The sequence below is a fragment of the Pollachius pollachius genome, assembly GCF_949987615.1.
Source record: "Pollachius pollachius genome assembly, chromosome: 1".
Taxonomy (NCBI): domain Eukaryota; kingdom Metazoa; phylum Chordata; class Actinopteri; order Gadiformes; family Gadidae; genus Pollachius; species Pollachius pollachius.
In genome coordinates, this window is record NC_136934.1 from 11,345,286 (window position 1) to 11,368,734 (window position 23,449).

Below are 23,449 nucleotides of genomic sequence, written 5' to 3' on the forward strand. Positions count from 1 at the left end.
TGAAGTATACTAGTAATGAATGATTATAATACTTCAATGTTGTATGAGTCTCAGGACATTGAAGTATACTTCCATTGCATAAAACGAGGCAGAAACGAGGGTTGAAGTAACAGTCCAGTGACCCTCCACCCAGCTCCACCTCTTCAACTCCTCCTCGTCGCTTCCCTACACGCGGCTGGCCTCGCTCCTCAAAGACCTGGCCTATGTGGAGCAGCTCCTCAAGGACGTGGCCCTCCTCTCCGGCCTCGCCCGCCTCCTGCCTCAAGGTGCCTGTGCGGGCCGCGCCCCTCCACCAGGCCACGCCCCTGCCTCCAACGTCACCACCTGGCCGCCCAACTCCACCGCCTGGGGAGGCGGGATCGGTCCTAACGCCACAGACACGCCCCGAGGCGACGGCGGAGAGGCGGAGGGAGAGGGGAAGGAAGGGGACAGCAAGGGATCAGAAGGTGGGCCAGAGAAAGGGAAGGAGAAGGAGGAGCCCCAGGAAAACCCCAGGTCTCAGTTCTCGGCCTTCGTGCAGCTGTGGGCGGGGCTGCAGCCCATCCTGTGTGGGAACAACAGGTGAGGAATGACAAGGTTGCACATTTTTTAATCAACATGAAGTCTGTGATACATCATTTCTGATCCCTATGGCTACTTTGACCTGTTTTATTTTTTTAGATTGCGCAGCATTGGAAATTATTTGTAGCTACTCGCTTTTTCGGTTCCCAGCCTCCCTTGTAGGTCGCTATCAATTAAAGTCTACTTCATGACATTTAAGTAAAACAATTTGGGCTGTTTACTATTTAGGCAATTATTTGAAGCCACCTACAATGAATTAGAAACATGTCCCTAAGGAGCAGGTAGGAGAATCTTGCTCTAGGATGCCTACAGGTAAACTGTGTTGCTGTAGAAATATAAACCAGTCCATTTCGGCTGGAAGTCAAACACCAGAGCCATGACACTTTCCTGGGCCACGGTCCAAATATCAATCATGCCCCTCTCTGATAAGCAGTTTATGTGCAGATCTGCTGAGACACATCTCAGAGGACAAAGAGGATCAAGTTTCAACGCAGAGTGCGCTGAAAGATTACTCCTGGCAACTCCAGGTTCAAGATGAAAGCCACACAGTGTTTTACCTCCATTGATGAGTGATTTCTTTTGCTTCTGGATTGCGTTCATTAGCAACATGGTTGTTTTGGAATACTGGGGCTGGGGTTTCTGGACCCATTCTCTGTGTGTATTTCATCCCTGCTTTAACGAGGATCCATAAAGACGGGGAATAAAAGGGAGAGAAATTGAGCCAATTGGACCATTAACATCCTCTCCTTCTCTATCCACCAGGATCATCGAGCCCGAGGCGCTGAAGCAGGGGAACATGAGTTCTCTTGGCTTCACCAGCAAGGAACAGAGGAATCTAGGCTTACTGGTGCATCTGATGACTACAAATCCCAAGATCCTCTATTCCCCCATCGGTTCTCAGGTGGATAAAGTCATTCAGAAGGCAAGTACGGGCAGTGTTGTGGGTGCTCCGGCAGAGCTCTTTGCTTATAAAGCCTCTATCACACATAGTTCCAGGTCAAATACTGGGATAACCTTTCAGGCACCACTACTATGTTTTTTTAGCATTCACACATGCAGTTACGTTCTGGAAAATGTCTGTCAAGCCCCTTTCACACATGGCACAGCAGTGCCGGATTGGATAGGAAAAGGGAAAGTCCAGCAGATGGGGGTAATGCAACACTTGTTGATGCCAGCCACCATTCAAATCTCAGAATGAGAGAAGCGCCCTCTTTTCTAAATCTGCTTGTTCACTTGTGAGCAAACAAAATAAACTGTGTTGATGAATCACTCGAAAATCATTGACACGTTAAGATTAGGATCAGGATTCCAATACATAATCAGAGTCTTGGAATTGGTTTGTTTGCTCCACTTACGTCAGACAGACCGAACACTTTAAGTGCCTCTCCTTGCAATCTGACTGCTTTCATTCACCACTCAGCTGTACCAGCAGTGATCCCAAAATGTCAGAAGAATCTCTGATTTCCTCCATCTGATTTCAGTCCCTTTTCTCATTCACACATGAGCCCATGCAGGAAAAGTTCTGGAACATTCCCGGGATAGACATTCCCGGGATGCATGTGTGTTTGTTTACACCTACAGTACATTTAAGCTGTACTGTCTAATCAGACCTTATGGTATGTACCATTGCATCATCATTACACCACATGGAGACCTAAATCCTCTGTACGTTTGTAACCCATGCCAGGCCAATGAGACGTTTGCGTTCGTGGGGAACGTGACGCACTATGCTCGGGTCTGGCTCAACATCTCTGCCCAGCTCAGGACATTCCTGGAGGACGGACGTATGCACGACCACCTGGCCTGGCTACAACAGGTGAACACTCCAACCCAGTTCAGATCCAATGTATTTATAGAGCACATTCAGAATCAACCAGCAGTGACCAAAGTGCTGGACAAATTCATGAGGTAGCTAACTGCAAAAATAAGCTAACTCCTCCCCCATGGTAACATCTCAGACATGGCAATTACTCCGCCCACATGGTAACTCCTCCCACACGGTAACTCCTCCCACATTATAACTCCTCCCACATGGTAACATCTCAGCCATGGAAATTACTGCTTCCACATGATAACTCCGCCCACATGGTAACATCTCAGACATAGCAATTACTCCTCCAACATGGTAACTCCTCCCACACGGTCACATCTCAGACATGGTAATTACCTCTTCCACATGATAACTCCTCCCACATGGTCACTCCTCCCACACGGTAACATCTCAGACATTGCGTTGTAGATGGATGATGATGTACTGGAAATGTACTGCGTTTAACTCAATTTGCTTCACTACCAACCCACCTTAACCCTCTAACCACCTCCCTTCTCCCCCCAGCTGACCCAGGAGTTGCAGGGCAACCCAGGGTTGCTGAACTCGACGGACAGTGAGCTGATCCAGGGTCTGCTGGAGGGAAACTACACCCTCCCGAACACCACCACCCTCGTGGAGCAGCTGGACACTATCGACAACGCCGCCTGTGGCTGGACGCGCTTCATGTCAAAGGTCAGTCCCATCCATGGCCAGTACACCGACTTTGTTTGTATAGCTCTGAATGGTGGTCTAGGTGACAGTCCTGGGCCATAAAGAGAGAGAAGAAGAGTGAGCATTTTTTAAACTAACCAAGCTAACAAAAACGTCCCATCCATAGTAACAGTCTCAAACCTCCTTTACCAGACAAATTTATACTATTGTAATATACTGTACTGTATATACTTTATTATTCATCTTTTAATATATCGTACAGAATTTATATTGATATTACAGTGTTGAAACTATAGCGCTTGTCATCTCAACCCCCAAATGCTTGTCTCAGTCTGTACTCTTTAATAACTTACTATTCCCTCTGAGGTCAACGTGGTAATGAAGCAATAATGCTAAAGACCGCCCCTTAATGACCTGTACTGTGATCACTATACGGCTGGAGCCCACTCAACTTGACATTATCATTATTATAATAGAGAATCAGGTCATTATGTGTAGAGAAGTTGGAATTTTAATCAACAAAGTGTAGTTGAACATTTAAAATGGCGTTGTTTAAGGTCAGCAATGCTAACAGGTTGAGTAAGTAGGCTAATGCTAATGCTAATGCCGACCACAAGCCTATCAGTGCTGCGGGTGGCGAGGGTGGACGCTGACAGCCCCCAGACATTCAAGGTCATCTCTCCCACTCCTGCTCACTGTGTTGGGACTGACGCCAGTTAACTCTGTGGCCAGGGTGGGACTGAGCAGAGGAAAAGTGTCCTATTAATCCAGGGGAGAACGGCTAGCCGCGTGCTACGACAATACCCACTCTGAAGAGTCTCAGGCAGCAGCTCAGCGTTGAGCTAAAAATAGCTGCTCTGGTCTTCAGGAGTCAATGTGTGTACCTCCCATTTCCAATACACATACGCACGCTCATTTTCACATATGTATTAACGTATGCATACGTACACACATACACATACATAAACACACACATATATACGCCTACACAAAAACACACATACACAAAAAAAATATACATCCAAACACACACATAAACACATGCACACATGCACACATAAACATACACACACATGCCTGCAGGTGAGCGTGGACATCTTCAAAGGTTTCCCTGACGAGGACAGCATTGTGAACTACACCCTGAACCAGGCCTACCAGGACAACGTCTCCGTCTTTGCCAGTAAGTCTCATGACCTCCCACTCTCTGGTCTTGTGGTCATCCTTTTGAATTTAGCCTCCCCATTCCAATGAGATTTGAACCCCTTCACCTCCCTTGCCGCTAGGTGTGATCTTCCAGACCAACATTGACGGTTCCCTGCCCCCCCACGTTCTCTACAAGATCCGCCAGAACTCCAGCTTCACGGAGAAGACCAACGAGATCCGACGTGCCTACTGGCGGCCCGGACCCAACACCGGCGGGAAGTTCTACTTCCTGTACGGCTTCGTCTGGATACAAGGTGGGTGGTGACCGCCCTCAGATGTTGAATAGGGTTCAATAAGATACGACTTTAGTGGTTTGTTCCTAGAGTGGAAAGACTTACACGTCACAGGGGTATTGCGCCATCAAAGGAGACCCAAAAGTGACTTATGAAACTGCTAAATAGTAAACGGGTGTTTCCAAAGCAGCTTGCCGTGTGTTTTAAATGCATATAATAAAGAGGAAGGGATTAGGTTGAATTGCTTTTTCACCTTTAGAGGTATTGGCGTTAGGGGCGGTCATATCATGTGGAGCTGTGAAGCCCTTTAACACTATAGTCATGTAATAAACAAACAGACCCAGATGGAAAGTGTTTTTGATTTATATGTGGTAACAGATCTCATGAAACCCACCTGCTCTGCTGATAAAAATAAATGCTGTGCGGTTGAACGTGAGTTATTTTTTCAAGTCGACTGGCTGTTGTTTTAGATGCTCTCTGCAGGTGTTTTCAGGCCCGGGCCAATGAATCAAACGCCAACAATAATAACTCTGGCACACTAAGAAATCCTTTATGGCAAAGCTAAAACAACCATCGTCACAAAGGCGTTGCTTAAGAGCTTCCATAAAGGATTTCACTGTTGGCAAACTGCTTAGCATCGTTCTTCCTCAAGTTTCCAGCACCTGTGAAGAGAGTGATGCAGCTGCAGAGATGGCACTTTCTCGTCCGTGAAAGTCATCTTTTATTCAGGAAGGGAGGGGAGGGTAGGGTAAGATGGAGGGAGGGAGGGAGGGAGGTAGGGAGGGGAGGAGGGAGTGGACAAATACTATTATGTCAATTTGCAGTATGACGTTCTTTCTAACGGGAAAGTATGACTAGTTAGAGCGGAGGCTTGCTGAGAAAAAGTGATTTTTTTTTTAAACTTTTTTTTCCTTCCGCGTCTAGAGATCAGGGTGCAGGTTTTATCGCTCTCCAACAGTGATTGAGGAGGAGGGAGGAAGAGAAACGCCTTTTTGTGCAGCATTTTGCTTGCTGGGTGATGACAGCTTACCTGAGTCTGATGGAGACGTCAGGCTCTCTGTTGGGACGGGTGTTTTATCTTAGTGGTTTGGAGAATAAAAATATGTTTCTGCTGCTGCACGCATCCTGTCACTGGACATATCAATATGACAACAGTAATAGATTGTGAATGTTCTCTGTCCATCTCACTCTCTTTTTTTCTCTCACTACCCCGTCTCCCTCTCTCTGGCTGCCTCCATCCCTTCAGCCCAGAGATAACGGAGAGAGCCGTATTAACCTTTGACCCCCTCTCAATTCGATCGCTTCCCCTATCGATATCACAAAAGTAATAGATTGTGAATGTAAGCATGTTGTTTTCTCTCTCGCCTCTCACCATCCCTCCATCTTAAACATGATGGATGGAGCCATATAACCTTTGACTTTGGGGTTATATATCTTTCGCTCCCCCTATCGATCATAAAAGTAACAGATTGTAAATGTCGCCTCTCTCTCTCTCTCTCTTAGACATGATGGAGAGAGCGATCATCAACACATTTGTGGGTCATGACGTGGTGGAGCCGGGGAACTATGTCCAGATGTTCCCATACCCATGCTACACCCGCGACGAGTAAGAACCTCCATCCATTACACCTGCCGTACTGAGTAGAGTGAATGTATTGTGAGTTTGGAGGTAGTTTTATCAGAGAAGAGTGAATGTATTGTAAGTTTAGTTGTAGTTTGTGAGTGAAGTTTATTTGATACATGCTTCACGATCACTGTGACTTCTATTTATTGTCACTGTATTGAACCATGCGGCCACTCTCTGTCTATCATGTATTGTCTTATATTTCATATTTTTTCATCTGTATTTCATCTATATATTTCATCTTATCTTTCTTTTTTTTTAATGGACTTGGATTGATTTGAAAGGTTTATTAGTTGTAGGTTGTAGCATTTTAAGAGTAGGGTGAAGGTATCGAGAGAAGCAGTGTGTATCAATCCCGCTGTCGAGGTTGGGATGGACAAGGTCATGTCCTGACTCTGATGTTTGCGTGTACTTGTTTGTGTGTGTCTTGCAGTTTTCTGTTTGTCATCGAGCACATGATGCCTCTGTGCATGGTGATCTCCTGGGTGTACTCCGTAGCAATGATGATCCAACACATCGTCGCCGAGAAGGAGCACCGCCTCAAAGAGGTCAGTTAAACAGGGTCAAATGTCTGTCTGTCTGTCTGTCTGTCTGTCTGTCTGTCTGTCTGCCTCCTCAAAGAGGTCAGATACACAGGCTCCACTGTCTGTCTGTCTGTCTGCCTCCTCAAAGAGGTCAGATACACAGGCTCCACTGTCTGTCTGTCTGTCTGCCTCCTCAAAGAGGTCAGATACACAGGCTCCACTGTCTGTCTGTCTGTCTGTCTGTCTGCCTCCTCAAAGAGGTCAGATACACAGGGTCCACTGTCCGTCTGTTTGCCCCCTCGAAGAGGTCAGATATACTGGCTCCTCGTGTGTGTGTCTGTCCGTCTATCTGTCTGCCTCCTGAAAGAGGTCACATATACAGGTTCCTCTGTATGCCTGTGTGCCTGGCTGAGTGCTGCTTGTTCTACCTGCCTATCTGTCTGTGTGCGTGTCATTCTGTCCTGTGGTCGGTCAACGAGAGTTTAGAGACGCAGGGTCACCGGTACCCATCTGTCAGCATCCCCTGTTATCCTATCTGTCTGACTGGCACTAACATGACAGCTTCCTGTGATCTGAGAATTCAACCTGTAGCAGAGAAATGTCTCACTCCACTGCCCTCTCACCCACCTGGTGGCCACATATCAGAACTACAGTTTAGTTTAGTTTTTTCCCTGTGTAAAATTTGTTATTTACATAGTTATTTGATATTTCCTCTAATTAAAGCCTTTTGGTGTTTGCCATTGAATATTCCTTCTTTACCATTCTCATGGAGCAATTTGGCATATATGGATATATCCCTAAAAAAATATTTGCGCCTTTTAGGTTTTAGTAACTTTACTGATTTACAGTAGTTTAAAAGTCGTCAAATCTTCCTGAAGGTGATGAAGATCTAACGGTAGTTTAAAGTTCTTTATATCTCCCTGAAGGTTGATGAAGATAGAACGGTAGTTTAAAGGTCTTCATTTCTCCCTGAAGGTGATGAAGATGTAACAGTAGTTTTAGGCCTTCATATCTCCCTGAGGGGGATGAAGATGTTGAAGATGTAGCAGTAGTTTAGAGGTCTTCATATCTCCCTGAAGGTGATGAAGATGTAAAAGTAGTTTTAGGCCTTCATATCTACCTGAAAGTGATGAAGATGGAACGGTAGTTTAAAATTCCTCATATCTCCCTGAAGGTAATGAGGATCTTATAGTAGTTTAAAGGTCTTCATATCTCCCTGGAGGTGATGAAGATGGAACGGTAGTTTAAAGGTCTTCATATCTCCCTGAAGGTGATGAGGATCTAACAGTAGTTTAAAAGTATTCATATCTCCCTGAAGATGATGAAGATGTAACAGTAGTTTGAAGGTCTTCATATCTCCCTGAAGATGATGAATATGTAACACAAGTTAAAGGTCTTCATATCTCCCTGAAGGTGATGAAGATGTAGCAGTAGTTTAAAGGTCTTCCTATCTCCCTGAAGGTGATGAAGATAATGAATATGTATCACAAGTTAAAGGTCTTCATATCTCCCTGAAGGTGATGAAGATGTAGCAGTAGTTTAAAGGTCTTCCTATCTCCCTGAAGGTGATGAAGGGGATGACGATTAAACAGTGGTTTAAAGGTCTCCATATGTCCCTGAATGTGATGAAGATGTAACAGTGGTTTAAAGGTCTCCATATGTCCCTGAATGTGATGAAGATGTAACAGTGATTTAAAGCTCTTCATATCTCCCTGAAGGTGATGAAGATGTTACATTAGTTTAAAGGTCTTCATATCTTCCTGAAGCTGATGAAGATGTAAGAGTAGTTTAAAGGTCTTCATATCTCCCTGAAGGTGATGAAGATGCTGAAGGTGTAACAGTAGTTTAAAGGTCTTCATATCTCCCTGAAGGTGATGAAGATGATGGGTCTGAACAACGCAGTGCACTGGGTGGCCTGGTTCATCACCGGCTTTGTCCAGCTGTCCATCTCTGTGACAGCGCTGACCGCCATCCTGAAGTACGGCCGCGTGCTCCTGCACAGCGACCCCTTCATCATCTGGCTCTTCCTCACCATCTACGCCGTGGCAACCATCATGTTCTGGTGAGCGCTTAGCCCCATCCCCCCTGTTTATCTGTACAACATCAACACAAAACTACCAATAGCTTGCTGAACATCAAAAAAAAAGTAATAATTAAAAAACCTTTTAAACCTTAATTTATCATGGATGATTAACATGCACAGTTTAACGTGAAGAATTTCATCTCAAGAGTAGTGGAGGATATAGTAGTGGTGAGGTGACTCCTAGCCCATTCCGGGTTAGAGCCCCAATACCCTCAGTCTACCTGTAGGCATCCTAGAGCAGGCTGCCCTAACCCCTGCCCCCTACATACCTTCTCTCACAACAGAATCAAACCTAATAAAGTTGTGCCTTCAAAAAGAGGGCAGTTGAAAGTAGCTCCTCTGCAGAAGGTCCTTGTGATTGGAAGAGAAGTTGTTCACTTGTTAACTCTAGCGTGTGTGGGCTGAAACAGTTTGAATTTAGTTGCTAAGCGACTGAAGCGGCCCCCGTTTTGTCTGTCGCGAAGTCACAGCGGGCCACAGGAGAGCTCACACTGGTTGAAAAGATGTTGACTCCAGGAGTTTAGAGTTTACAGCTTTGTACGGTGTACTGTATCTGGCAGCCACTCTGGTGTGAGGCATGCACAAAGAGGGTTGTTTTGGTTTGTATAATAATATATACAGTATATATGTATGTATGTAAGTATATGTGTATATATATATATATATATATATATATATATATATATATATATATATATATAATAGTAAGTGATTATGTTTTTGGATGATATACTCAATATCGTCTGACAGTGTAACTACATAAGTTTAGATACATTGTTTAGATACCGTTTTTTTGTTTTTTTGTTTGTCTGTTGCGTATTGATCAATTTGTTGCTCTTCATTATCGGTCTCCCTGCCTGTCTCTGTCTCCCTGCCTGTCTCTGTCTCCCTGCCTATCTGTCCGCCTGTAGTTTCCTGGTGTCGGTGATCTACTCCAAGGCTAAGCTGGCGTCTGCGTGTGGAGGCATCGTCTACTTCCTGAGCTACGTGCCCTACATGTATGTGGCCATCAGGGAGGAGGTGGCCCACGACAAGATCACCGCTTTTGAGAAGTGCATCGCAGTAAGGACGCCTTCAACCACACGGCCCTAATCACCTCCTCCTTTACCTCTGCTGGCTAGTTCTGCCCAATAATAATGAGAAACTTTCTGTCTAAAGCACTTTTCTAAACCTTTTCTAACTATCAAGTGTTTCACATGATAAAAGAATAACCCAACCAATATAAACATTATATGATAGTTATTAAAAATGTAAGTTAGATTGTTATTAAAGATACATAACTTAAAAATGCCAAAAGAAAAGATCAAAATTAATAATTCAACAATGGACCTGTGTGCACCTTTAGTCATTTGTGTCCGTCATGGTTTGGGTATATATCAGTTAAAATGAATGATAAACTGGGAACTTCAGAACGTTTGTACGCTTTTTCATGTTGGTATAAGGTGCTATTATTCAGCATTATTACGTATTGATCAGAACCACCATAGCATTACACTATTGAGATATTGGGGGAAGATTGATTGATCAACATAGTTGCACCACTGAATCAGAAGTTCTGCTATAACATGGTAGGACTGCTGGATCAGAAGTCCTGCTATAACATGGTAGGACTGCTGGATCAGAAGTCCTGCTATAACAGGGGGGCCCAAATTCTTCCCAGTGGAGGGCCAAAATGTAATCGTGGGGAGGCTCTTGGGCCAAAATTTAAAATTTTCAGTATATTTAGTCAAATATGTGGGAGCCAGCTGAACAGGATAGGAGCTCAACAGCGCCACCCTACCATCAATGTATCACAATGTTATTCTAGGGTCAGGAATGGAAGTGCACCAATAAATAATATTCATCGAGAGCGAGCGCAGATTCCGAGCGCTGATGGCGAAAAACAATAATATATACAGTGGGTAAGGCGCCAAATAAAATCGGTCGCGGGCCAAGTTTGGCCCAAATTGGGCAGCCCTGTGCTATAACATAGTAGGACTGCTGGATCCCAGCAAAAAATCATGACTAACCTGATGAGGCCTTCTTCCGCTCCACCCCTCCCCAGTCCCTGATGTCCACCACTGCGTTCGGCCTGGGCTCCAAGTACTTTGCCCTGTACGAGGTGTCCGGGGTGGGCATCCAGTGGAAGACCATCCGCCAGTCCCCGGTGGAGGGGGACGACTTCAACCTGGGGCTGTCCATGATGATGCTCATCGTGGACGCCTGCCTGTACGGAGTGCTCACCTGGTACATTGAGGCTGTGCATCCAGGTATAGATATATATATATATATATTATACATAATATATATTAAAAAAAAGATATGTATATATATTAATATTAAAACACACTAAGTAACACTAAATAACAGCATTTATTTTAATATCACCAAGTATATTGCAGACAAATTAGCTACTACTTATCCTGGTTCCAACAGAATTAGCGTCAGCGTCTGAGCCCACTCGATTTAGGAAAAGGTGGTCAATTCCGCCTAACCTTGTTTAGAATAGTTATAATCTTGTATTACTTTGATTCCATCATAACAGTAAAGGGTTACGTGGCTGTCTAAACTGCATATATATTCATATAGAATAAATCTATGTTGTGTTCATTCTTTCTGTAGGGATGTACGGACTGCCTCGCCCGTGGTACTTCCCCCTGCAGAAGTCCTATTGGCTGGGCAGCGGGCGCGTGGAGACCTGGGATTGGCCGTGGTGTGGGGGCGGGGCCTCCAGGCTGAGTATAATGGAAGAGGACCAGGCGTGCGCCATGGAGCACAGGAGGTCCGGTAAGAAGGCCGCTGACCAGAGCACACACTCCGCCGGAGCTACGGCTGTGTTCCAATCATCATTCTAAAGCGATTCTGCTCGCTCTCCCACTTGGCCAAAATCTACAGATGTCCTTCCAGAAATGCTATACAATGACAGTTCTCTATAGAATATTGCTTTTTTTTCTGAGAATGAGACTATATCGATTCTGCTGACCCTTGTCTCAAAAATATCCAGTATTAATTAGTGTTCTAATACACATCAAGCCAGAGACGCTTCTTAAAGCAAGCGTGGATATACATCAGTGTATCCTGCACAGAAGCTCTTTAAAAACGCTTCCACTACATTGTTTAAAAGATGTGTTTTAAAGTTTAAGTTCCCGTCCTTACCACTGTTTTGTAAGTAAAGCACGCTGGGCTTAAATGGGTTTTGCATTTACCACCAAAGGTCTAATAATTAATAATAATACATTTTGTTTTCACTTTAAGGTCGCCTCACAGTTAATGCAAGCAAATACAATTTAAAACAAATATAGTTAAAACAAGCACAATTTTGGATTTAACAAAGGTTGATCTCTTTTGATTGACCCTTTAACCTTCCCCCGTAATTCGCTCCCCTGTAACCTGTTGACCTGTGAGCTCTGACCTGTCCCCCTAGAGGAGCAGCGGGGCATCGAGGAGGAGCCCAGCCACCTGCCCGTGGTGGTGTGCATCGACAAGCTGACCAAGGTGTACAAGATGGGCAGCAAGCTGGCCCTGGATAAGCTGAGCCTCAACCTCCACGAGAACCACGTCATGTCCTTCCTGGGCCACAATGGGGCCGGCAAGACCACCACCATGTGAGGGGAAGAGACCCTGTGTGTGTGTGCGTGCGTGCGTGCGTGCGTGACGTGTGCGTGGGCACTTATGTTTTGTATGTGCCCTTCCCACACACCCACTGGCACCACACCACCGCCAACACACTGTTCCTCTGTGATACCCAGATAACCGATATCCTGCTTTTGATAGGTCCATCCTGACTGGCCTGTTCCCGCCCACCTCCGGCTCTGCCACCATATATGGTCACGACATCCGCACGGAGATGGAGCTTATTCGGCAGAACCTGGGCATGTGCCCGCAGCACAACGTCCTGTTCGACAAGCTGAGCGTAGAGGAGCACCTCTGGTTCTACTCCCGCCTCAAGGGCATGAAGGAGGAGGACATACGCAAGGAGATGGACAAGTAGGAGTTAACACACACACGCACGCACGCACGCATGCACGCACAGTGGGCATGCATGTAGACGGGCGGCAATGGACCAGCTCTCTATTGCGTCAAATGAATCTAAGAAAACAAACAAAACCCTGCTGGCAGGGTAGCAGCCATCTTAGATAGGGGAGGAGGAGCCTGATGGGAATTGAGCTCAAGTGTGGCAGCTTTTTGCAGACACGCCCCCTCAATCACCTGCACAGACATTAGTTAGGAAGAAACAAGAGCTAGGGTCATCACACAGGCACACATATGAACAAATATGCATACACACTCAATATGTATGTGTGTGTGTGTGTGTGTGTGTGTGTGTGTGTGTGTGTGTGTGTGTCCAGGATGATCCTGGACCTGGAGTTGTCCAACAAGCGCCACAGCCTGGTGCAGACCCTCTCCGGGGGGATGAAGAGGAAGCTGTCCGTGGCCATCGCCTTTGTGGGCGGGTCCCGCGCCGTCATCCTGGACGAGCCCACCGCCGGCGTCGACCCCTACGCCCGCCGCGCCATCTGGGACCTCATCCTCAAGTACAAACAGGGTGTGTAGTCTCATACCTGGTCCTAAACTACAAACAGGGTGTGTAGTCTCATACCTGGTCCTAAACTACAAACAGGGTGTGTAGTCTCATACCTGGTCCTAAACTACAGACAGGGTTTGTAGTCTCATACCTGGTCCTAAACTACAAACAGGGTGTGTAGTCTCATACCTGGTCCTAAACTACAAACAGGGTGTGTAGTCTCATACCTGGTCCTAAACTACAAACAGGGTGTGTAGTCTCATACCAGGTCCTAAACTACAGACAGGGTGTGTAGTCTGGGACCTGGTCCTAAACTACAAGCAGGGTGCCTGTCTGGGACCTGGTCTGGTACCTTGTCCTCAAGTACAAACAAGGCGTGTAGTCTGGGACCTGGTCCTCCAGTACAGACAGTGTGTGTGTAGTCTTGGACCTGGTCCTCCAGTACAGACAGTGTGTGTAGTCTTGGACCTGGTCCTCCAGTACAGACAGTGTGTGTAGTCTGGGACCTGGTCCTCCAGTACAGACAGTGTGTGTAGTCTGGGACCTGGTCCTCCAGTACAGACAGTGTGTGTAGTCTGGGGCCGGGTCCTCCAGTACAGACAGTGTGTGTAGTCTGGGACCTGGTCTTCCAGTACAGACAGTGTGTGTAGTCTTGGACCTGGTCCTCCAGTACAGACAGTGTATGTAGTCTAAGACCTGGTCCTCCAGTACAGACAGTGTGTGTATTCTGGGGCCGGGTCCTCCAGTACAGACAGTGTTCGTAGTCTGGGACCTGGCCCTCCAGTACAGACAGTATGTGTAGTCTGGGACCTGGTCCTCCAGTACAGACAGTGTGTGTAGTCTGGGACCTGGTCCTCCAGTACAGACAGTGTGTGTAGTCTGGGACCTGGTCCTCCAGTACAGACAGTGTGTGTAGTCTGGGACCTGGTCCTCCAGTACAGACAGTGTGTGTAGTCTTGGACCTGGTCCTCCAGTACAGACAGTGTGTGTAGTCTAGGACCTGGTCCTCCAGTACAGACAGTGTGTGTAGTCTGGGGCCGGGTCCTCCAGTACAGACAGTGTGTGTAGTCTGGGACCTGGTCCTCCAGTACAGACAGTGTGTGTAGTCTGGGACCTGGTCCTCCAGTACAGACAGTGTGTGTAGTCTGGGGCCGGGTCCTCCAGTACAGACAGGGCGTGTAGTCTGGGACCGGGTCCTAAACCTGGGTCAACCTGATGTCCCAAAAGGAGCATCCTAGAGAATCCTCAGGTGGAACCAGGAAAAATATTTCAGTTTAATTATTCAGAAGGCAGGTTTCTTATCCAAAGTATTTTATCTTAGATACAGGTCATTAGGGAGCAGGTGTTAGGGGCCATCGTTTTCTAGGATACCACTGGTAAGACTTTGGACTTTGGGGTTTGAATCCCCTTATCCCTGATGATCTTTATGTGTTTACGGCCGCCAGGTCGAACCATCCTGCTGTCCACGCACCACATGGACGAGGCGGACCTCCTCGGAGACCGCATCGCCATCATCTCCCACGGGAAGCTCAAGTGCTGCGGCTCGCCGCTCTTCCTCAAGAGCACGTACGGAGACGGCTACAAGCTCACGCTGGTCAAGAAGCAGAGCGAGGGAACAGGTGTGTGGGTGTGTGTGGGGGTGTGTGTTTGTGTGGGTGGTTGGGTGGGTGTGTGGGTGGTTGGGTGGGAGTTACGGACATACATTTATTTTTTCATTTTACATTTATGATCCATTTTTTTTATGAAGAGAACAGCTGTTGTAGTTACCAATATTGATTAAGGTGTTTGACGAGCTAAGCCATGTGTGAAACATATGTTTCCCAGTGAAGCTAGTTGTACAGCTTGGACTGTCCCACCTGTTCTCCCATACTCATCTTCGTCCTCATTCCACCGCTTTTCCCCTTTTCTCTTTCTTTTTTCATTCGTCATTGTCTTCCTCTTCATCTTCTTCATCTTGTTCTCCTACTTCTTTGTCTTCGTCGTCTTGTTCTTCTTCTCCTCTTCTTCTCCCCCTCCTCCTCTTTCATCAATCACTGTGTCGTCCCGACCTCACTCCCCCCCCCGCCTCCTCCACCTCCCAGACCAGGGGGCTCCTCTCCAGCCGCCCTCCCCTCTGTCTCCGTGCTCCGAGGCCCGGGTCACCCAGTTCATCCGCCAGTTCGTGGCGTCCTGCCAGCTGATGTCCAACTCCAACACGGAGCTGTCCTACGTGCTGCCGTCCGACGCCGTCAAGAAAGGCTGCTTCGAACGTCTGTTCCAGGTACTGGGACGGACGGCACAACCCCTGCACACCACCTTCACACATGTTCTGTCAAACTCACAAAAGCGGCGTGGAGCTGCTCTTTAAAAGCATGACAAGGAAAACAAATATACTGGGTACTTGTGGTAAAATACTAAATGAGAAGGTAACGGAAGTCTGAATATCGACCCCTTTGGTTCCAAGGTTTTAGGCCCAATGGGCGAGAATGTTATCGCCTCAGTCAGCACAAATATATATCATCATGTCAGTTAGCTCAGCTTGAAATGCAGATGTTCTGTCCTGAATGTACTAGATTGAAAGTACTACAACAGTTCTCCCCAAAACAAACAACCTTTTTGTAGATATATATATTTCATAGATACATACAGCTGATATGTAAGGGATATTGAACAGCAAGCTGGTCATTATCGCAAAATAAACCCTGACATGGGGATGCATGAATAACCCTAAAGGTTTTTATATCACGATAATGACAGGCTTGCAGTACATTATCCCACTTAATACACGTTAATATTTATTTATTTTGTTGCTTATGCTAAAAAATCATAGCAGCTGTCAGAAATGAAAGACCACTGATTCCCATAATCGACCAATCAGAAACAAGGATTCAACAAAGCCGTGTCATAAACGCGCGTATTTGTACCCCTCCGGCAGGGGGGAATCAAACGTCTTAGAACATATATAATATAATAACAATCAAGTATCATCAATATGTCACCTGATAATGCTAGTTCTACACCTTGAACATTGGTCTGAGCTCTTGACTGGATGATAACCAGGAGTCCCTCAGCGAGGGGTAATGGGCAGTAAGAACCACCCAGGTTGTGGTGGCAACCTGGGTGGTCCGGTCCCCTCCTGCAGGCGCTGGAGCAGAGCCTGGACAGCCTGGCTCTGACCAGCTTCGGGGTGATGGACACCACCCTGGAGGAGGTGTTCCTCAAGGTGTCTGAGGAGGACCAGTCCCTGGAGAACAGCGACGCTGGTGAGACCACCCACCCCAAGCTGTAGCAGACCACCCCCTCATTATGTAGCAGACCACCACCTCACTATGTAGCAGACCACCTCACTATGTAGCAGACCACCCCCTCACTATGTAGCAGACCACCACCTCACTATGTAGCAGACCACCACCTCACTATGTAGCAGACCACCACCTCACTATATAGCAGACCACCTCCTCAAATATGTAGCAGACCACCTCACTATGTAGCAGACCACCTCACTATGTAGCAGACCACCTCACTATGTAGCAGACCACCACCTCACTATGTAGCAGACCACCACCTCACTATGTAGCAGACCACCTCACTATGTAGCAGACCACCACCTCAAATATGTAGCAGACCACCTCACTATGTAGCAGACCACCACCTCACTATGTAGCAGACCACCTCACTATGTAGCAGACCACCTCACTATGTAGCAGACCACCTCACTATATAGCAGACCACCACCTCACTATGTAGCAGATCACCACCTCACTATGTAGCAGACCACCACCTCACTATGTAGCAGATCACCACCTCACTATGTAGCAGACCACAACCTCACTATGTAGCAGACCACCACCTCACTATATAGCAGACCACCTCACTATGTAGCAGACCACCTCACTATGTAGCAGACCACCACCTCACTATGTAGCAGACCACCTCACTATATAGCAGACCACCTCCCTATGTAGCAGATCACCACCTCACTATGTAGCAGACCACCTCACTATGTAGCAGACCACCACCTCACTATGTAGCAGATTCACATGCAGTCCAACTGTTACACTGTGTCATTAATAACCCATGTGTCTTTTAAAATATTGTGAAATAATAATACATTAATAATTGTATGAATTTGATTCACCACTAAAGAACCAAGACAAGCCTATTTTATTTGTATATGATTTGCCACTGAAGTTTCAACCTGACTTTACTTTTAGGACACCGATCAATTTCAAGTCAACAGTCTGAAAGGGCTTCACAGGCCCCACATTATAATCAATGGGCAGACCTATAACGATGGCACAAAACAAACCACTAGAAGAGTTTCTGTACTTTATTCAGAATAATTGGTGCAGAACCATTAAAAGTCTAAATGAAACGTATTCATAAGAGTCAACCTTCGAAAGGGTTTCATTTAAGCTGGAGTCTTCAAGTACCCTGCGTTGCTCAAAGATGAAATCTGTTTCTCTTGGTTTGTTTTCCGCGCCTGAAGACATTAAAGACTCCCCCGGGGGCGGCTCCACGGGGAAGCCGGCGGTGGTCTCGGTAGAGGGGCCCGGGGGGCCAACGTCGCCCCCGCCAGGCGGTGAGACGGGCCCCCCGGCGTCAGCAGACGAGAGGCGGGAGGTGGAGCTGACCGACCTGGTGAACGGCTCCCGGATGAGCCCCAGCCAGGCCTCCCTTAGGTCCTCGTCCTCGTCAGTGGGCTCGGTGCGGGGGGACGAGGGGGGTCTGTACACGGACTTCTACGGAGACTACTGCCCCCTGTTCGACGAGCCGCGGGAAGGAGAGTCAGCCGGCCTGAGAGGTGAGGGAGTGGGCGCCGGGCGAGGCGATAGCGAGGGACGTTGGGGACGGCGGGGACATATAAAACCGCCAGGTGTGAGTGCGATAAGCCGTCACAAGCCGCTTTGAAAACCGGCCTCTTTCGACGTCACGAGTGTCCACCTAGGTGTGTGCTGTATAGATCAGTCTACCGGCCTGACCCATGGGCTGTAGCAAACGTCGCTCATCTATCCGTCAGACATCCAGGCTGACACGCCCTATTGTGATCCGCCTCAGAAGAGGCCGGTTTTCTAAACGGCTTGTTAGGGCTAATCCCACTCACACATGGTTGTATAATATGTCACCGTTAACGGAGTGAGAGAGTGAGGGGGGGGGGGGGGGAGAGCGGTGAGGGATGGAGGGAGTGAGAGAGTGAGGGGGGGAGGGGGGGGAGTGAGAGAGTGAGGGGGGGGAGGGTGACGAGAGAGGGACGGACGGAAATTGAGAGAGGGAGAGAGGGAGACTAACTGTGATCACCGACTGTTGCTTTCAGATTCAGATGACTTTATTGATCCTGTGGGAAATTGTTAAAATAATTGCTTCTGCTCAAGATATTAGAGAACAGAAATATGTAATATTTAAGTAGAAACACAAATGTATGGAAAACGCAATTCAAAAATAAATAAAACTGCAACGGTTAAACATTTATATGTAAAATAAAAAAAACAGGCTCACTCACTGTTTTACACACACACGCACACACACACACACACACACGCACACATACACACACACACACACACACACACACACACACACACACACTCACAGTGATTAAAATAAAAGCTCATGAATGCAGACCAAGGGGCATTTGTTCACAGTGTTCTCCCCTGACCCTGTTTCCACCCTCCAGGGGATGCCAAGAGCCTGCTGTCCATGGAGGAGGAGCTCTCTGAGGGGCAGGGCGGTGTGAAGCTGGAGGGCTGGTGGCTCCGGCTCCGCCAGTTCCACGGCCTCATCGTCAAGCGGTTTCACTGCGCCAAGAGGAACACCAAGGGCCTCTTCTCACAGATCCTCCTGCCCGCCTTCTTCGTCTGCGTGGCCATGACTGTGGCGCTCTCCGTCCCCGCCATCGGTGGGTCCTCCAGCGACCGACTGCTTCTGGCATCAGCCATTGGTTGTGTTGATCATTATGTTTTAAATGCGCAAGGGAAAGCCGACTGTAATCTGGTTACTGAGATAATCAGGTTCCCCGACGGCCGTGTAAACACTGAAATGTGGTTATGTAACCTCATTTCCCAGAGTTTATGGCAGCTAGGGGAGGGTGAATAAATACCGTGCATGCACGCCTGTCGGTTTTATCTAGCTATCATAGACCCTTAACCTCAGTGTGTCATGTAAACGCGATTGATAATATCACACCTGTATGTCCTTGTGTTTTCCAGGGGACCTGCCCCCTCTGATCCTCTCTCCGTCTCAGTATCATAACTACACCCAGCCCCGAGGGAACTTTATCCCCTATGCCAATGAGGACAGACCCCAGCACAGGTCTGAGTTGATTTTAGTTGTGTGTAGTGTATTTAGCAGGCAAGTTTATCCAAAGAGATTTACAGTGAATTTGAGACACGATAGTCATTAGGTTGGATTTCATTATCCGGTGCAAGGATGTCCACTGGTAAAGTTTTTGGGGATCAAACCCAGAACCTTTCACCTCAGAGTCAAACCCTAACCACCATCTTATCATGGCCACTTTACTTCTGTCTCTTTATGACACATTAGCATTCGTTAACCAGTACTTTAACAGAATTAGGCATGTCTTGAGAGATGAAGTAAAGCAGATGGAAAAAATCTGGCTCCATTTAATTTTGTATCTTTATAGAGACTTATCTTAGTAGTCAAAAAGCCATCCTCAAATAGAAGGCACTAGCAGGGACAGTTATGGGTGGGTAAGGGGATAAGTCTGAGGTTAAGAGGTGAAGATATATGTTATATTTTTTGATTATATATAATTATAAATATTCACAAATATTCTTGTTATTATATTTGCATTCATTCAGTTAAATGCTTATCGTGTTGTATACATGTCTTTACAAAAACCTTTATATATGGTTATTCTTGATACAAATATGAATCACACACATTTGTTGTTGAATGGGGGGGGCGGTTGGGTGTCTTTTGTCCTATCAGGAGCAAGCTCTCCTCCGACGCCCCGCCCCAGAAGATCATCAACACGCTGCGGCTGCTGTCGGGCGTGGGCGCCACCTGCGTCCTCAAGACGCCCCACAACAGCAGCCTGGACAGCACCCTGGACCAGCTGGCCCAGACCCTCAACCCCAGCGCCAACGAGTCCAAGACCCTGGCCGCTCGCTACTTCGACTCCATGTGTCTGGACTCCTTCACGCAGGGGGTCCCGCTGTCCAACTTCGTCCCCCCGCCGCCGTCGCCGGCGCCCTCCGACGACCCGGACCCCCGCTTCGACGAGGACGGAGTGTGGAACTTCACCACCCCGCCGACGCCCACCGCCGCCCGCGGTAGGACCCGGCCAGACGGGGTCCCTAGTAGGGCTGTGGGATTAATCCAACATTGATCAGGATTCTGATTTTTTTTGTCAAACAAACTTTTTTATTATATTTTTTATAAGCTATATTTATTGAATGTTTTATATTTTCGATTTGAACATTTTCTATTCTAACATTTTGTGTGTTTTTTTAAGGGGAAATCTTAAAGATCACAGTTACAAAGTGTTTTATTGGAGAGAAATGCTGAATAAATGCAGCATATTTTCAGAAAATCGTTGTAATAACCTGGATTTTAATATTAGCCAAAATAATCGTGAGTATGATTTTTTTCCATAATCGAGCAGCCCTAGTACCCAGATAGATTTTCCACAATCAACCTTCGGTGCTCACGGTACACATCGCTGCTCGGATGTCATTCGAGTGAATTGTATTTGTATAGCCATTAATCCCAGGGACAGCCTCAAAGGGCTTAAAGGCCTTATTGTATGACACCGCCTGACCCCAAGGAAAACTCACTTAATTATCAAGCAGAACACCTTGAGATGGGACGCAGAGTGGGGGATCCTTCCTTCTAAGAAAAACGCCCATTTAGATTGCGTTAATGCACAAATAACCAATAGGATTCAAGTCAGAAAAGTGATAAAAAAGTGAGCAATAATTGATAGTATTCTGTTGATATTGGCTCAAGCAACAGTTGGTTGAAATACGTTGAACATTTGATTACCACAACAATTTATTTAAATGTATTAAAAAAAGCAAGCCTTTTCGATTTAGCGACCTGTGAGTCATGTGTGGTTATACTGGGGGGAAATATGTTATATATATATGTAACAATTACTTGTCAAACCTTGCCCATAGTCTATAACCATGCATTGGATTACACAGCACAAGAAAACTGAATCAGATCATCGGCTGCTATGACTCATCTAAAGCTGAGAACACTGGAAGGCTTTTACAATGCTTTACAATCCACCGACTGTGGAACACTGGCCATAACACATTTAACCACAAGCACTTCATTTCGACTGTTCTCGTTAACCAGCCCAAACTGATCACATTCAAATGCATCCAGATTCTATCGCTTGCATATCAAATTTAAGACTGGAACCGGGAAGGCGAACAGAAGGCTCCTGAACCCCTGCTCAGTAAGGAATAAACCATGACGGGGTGTGCTGGTATTGGATGATAACGTTAGACCGGGGGGGGTGATGCGACTGAGGTGAGGCAGAGGTTGCTTCCCACCGACAAAGTACATTATTTTCCAATTACAGGACTCCTGTTGTGGTATATTCCACTTATACTGTAACCAAAAATCATCAGATATTAGATACTTTCATCTAAAACTTTGACGGTTTTGACTTAATCAGCTGCAATTAGAAAGTGTTTTTTTGGGGCGCATTCAGCATATTATTTTTGCATTGGCAACATCTTGGCTTGTAGTTAATGAGTCGCTCCCTATTGCTAATAGGAACTGCGCGTACAAAGTCACATTTAACTAAAAGCACTAAATGCTCAGAATAGGACCTTGGAGTGAGTTACCGAGGTTGTCCTTGGTAAATGTCCTTTACCAAGGACATTCTTGCATTTTTCTTAGCAAGAAAACATAAATTTGGCCTCTCTGAAAGACCTTGATAAAAGTGTTAAACCTGACCTCCATATCCCTCATCCAGAGCCGGTGACGTCTCCCCCCACGCTGCCGCTCTCCATCCACGAGCCGGTGCGCTGCACCTGCTCCATGCAGGGCACGGGCTTCTCCTGCCCCAGTGGGGTGGGGGGACGCCCCCCGCTCATGAAGGTGGTGACCGGGGACATCCTGGTGGACATCACGGGACGCAATGTGTCCGAGTACCTCCTCTTCACGTCGGACCGAGTGCGCCTTCACAGGTTGGCCCTCCACCTGGAATGGATCTCTTGTGCTCGTATAGTTACGTGTACAGAGTTTGTTGTTGTTGTTAGATTGTAAATGTATGTGTTGTATATGTATGATGTCATCATCCACAGATATGGCGGGTTAACGGTGGGCAACATACAGAAATCCATCCCAGCATCCTTTGGTAGGAGGACGCCGCCCATGGTCCGGAAGATAGCAGTACGCAGATCAGCTCAGGTGAGAGGGTTAACGAGCAGCTCAGCCCAGGTGAGAGTGATAATGAGCAGCTCAGCTCAGGTGAGAGGGTTAACGAGCAGCTCAGCTAAGGTGAGAGTGATAACGAGCAGACCAGCTCAGGGGAGAGGGTTAACGAGCAGACCAGCTCAGGGGAGAGGGTTAACGAGCAGACCAGCTCAGGTGAGAGGGTAAACGAGCAGACCAGCTCAGGTGAGAGGGTTAACGAGCAGACCAGCTCAGGTGAGAGGGTTAACGAGCAGACCAGCTCAGGGGAGAGGGTTAACGAGCAGACCAGCTCAGGTGAGAGGGTTAACGAGCAGACCAGCTCAGGTGAGAGAGTTAACGAGCAGACCAGTTCAGGTGAGAGGGTTAACGAGCAGCTCAGGTGAGAGGGTTAACAAGCAGCTCAGCTCTGGTGAGAGGGTTAACGAGCAGCTCAGCTCTTGTGAGAGGGTTAAGGAGCAGCTCAGGTGAGAGGGTTAATGGGCAGATCAGATCAGGTGAGACAGCTACACACAGATCAGCTCAGGTGAGACAGCTACAGACAGCTCAGCTCAGGTGAGAGGGTTAGCGAGCAGACGAAATCCACATCAACGTTCCTCTCCCTCTTACCACCCTTTTGTGTCCCCGTCTCCAGGTGTTGTACAACAATAAAGGCTACCACAGCATGCCCACGTTCCTCAACGTCCTCAACAACGCCATCCTACGGGCCAACCTACCGCTGTCCAAAGGAAACCCTGCAGCCTACGGTAAGAATATAGGCTTCACTGACAACATTACACTTTGCATTTGATGCAACCGTCCATAACACTGACTGTGTGTGTCTGTGTGTGTGTGTGTGTGTGTGTGTTTGTGTGTTTGTGTGTTTG

The 23,449-nt window shown here is 47.0% G+C and overlaps 1 protein-coding gene across 3 annotated transcripts in view; it reads left to right on the top strand.

Annotated features, from left to right (window-relative positions):
- Window positions 1-23,449, top strand: part of abca2 (ATP-binding cassette, sub-family A (ABC1), member 2) — a 57,574-nt gene that overhangs the window by 23,542 nt on the left and 10,583 nt on the right. For all 3 annotated transcript variants that reach the window (XR_013811993.1, XM_079740465.1, XM_079740464.1), the window contains 25 exons: window positions 134-561; window positions 1,324-1,483; window positions 2,249-2,377; window positions 2,897-3,064; window positions 4,127-4,223; window positions 4,327-4,500; window positions 5,983-6,085; window positions 6,537-6,651; window positions 8,499-8,689; window positions 9,622-9,772; window positions 10,755-10,959; window positions 11,312-11,476; window positions 12,114-12,294; window positions 12,464-12,676; window positions 13,039-13,235; window positions 14,660-14,833; window positions 15,296-15,474; window positions 16,336-16,456; window positions 17,683-17,997; window positions 18,868-19,089; window positions 19,400-19,502; window positions 20,142-20,485; window positions 22,144-22,357; window positions 22,475-22,580; window positions 23,218-23,329. Coding sequence is in view for 2 of the 3 variants with exons in the window: in XM_079740465.1 (XP_079596591.1) it covers window positions 134-561; window positions 1,324-1,483; window positions 2,249-2,377; window positions 2,897-3,064; window positions 4,127-4,223; window positions 4,327-4,500; window positions 5,983-6,085; window positions 6,537-6,651; window positions 8,499-8,689; window positions 9,622-9,772; window positions 10,755-10,959; window positions 11,312-11,476; window positions 12,114-12,294; window positions 12,464-12,676; window positions 13,039-13,235; window positions 14,660-14,833; window positions 15,296-15,474; window positions 16,336-16,456; window positions 17,683-17,997; window positions 18,868-19,089; window positions 19,400-19,502; window positions 20,142-20,485; window positions 22,144-22,357; window positions 22,475-22,580; window positions 23,218-23,329 (4,567 nt within the window). In the remaining variant the exon portion in view is untranslated. The remainder of the gene's footprint in view (window positions 1-133; window positions 562-1,323; window positions 1,484-2,248; window positions 2,378-2,896; window positions 3,065-4,126; window positions 4,224-4,326; window positions 4,501-5,982; window positions 6,086-6,536; window positions 6,652-8,498; window positions 8,690-9,621; window positions 9,773-10,754; window positions 10,960-11,311; window positions 11,477-12,113; window positions 12,295-12,463; window positions 12,677-13,038; window positions 13,236-14,659; window positions 14,834-15,295; window positions 15,475-16,335; window positions 16,457-17,682; window positions 17,998-18,867; window positions 19,090-19,399; window positions 19,503-20,141; window positions 20,486-22,143; window positions 22,358-22,474; window positions 22,581-23,217; window positions 23,330-23,449) is intronic.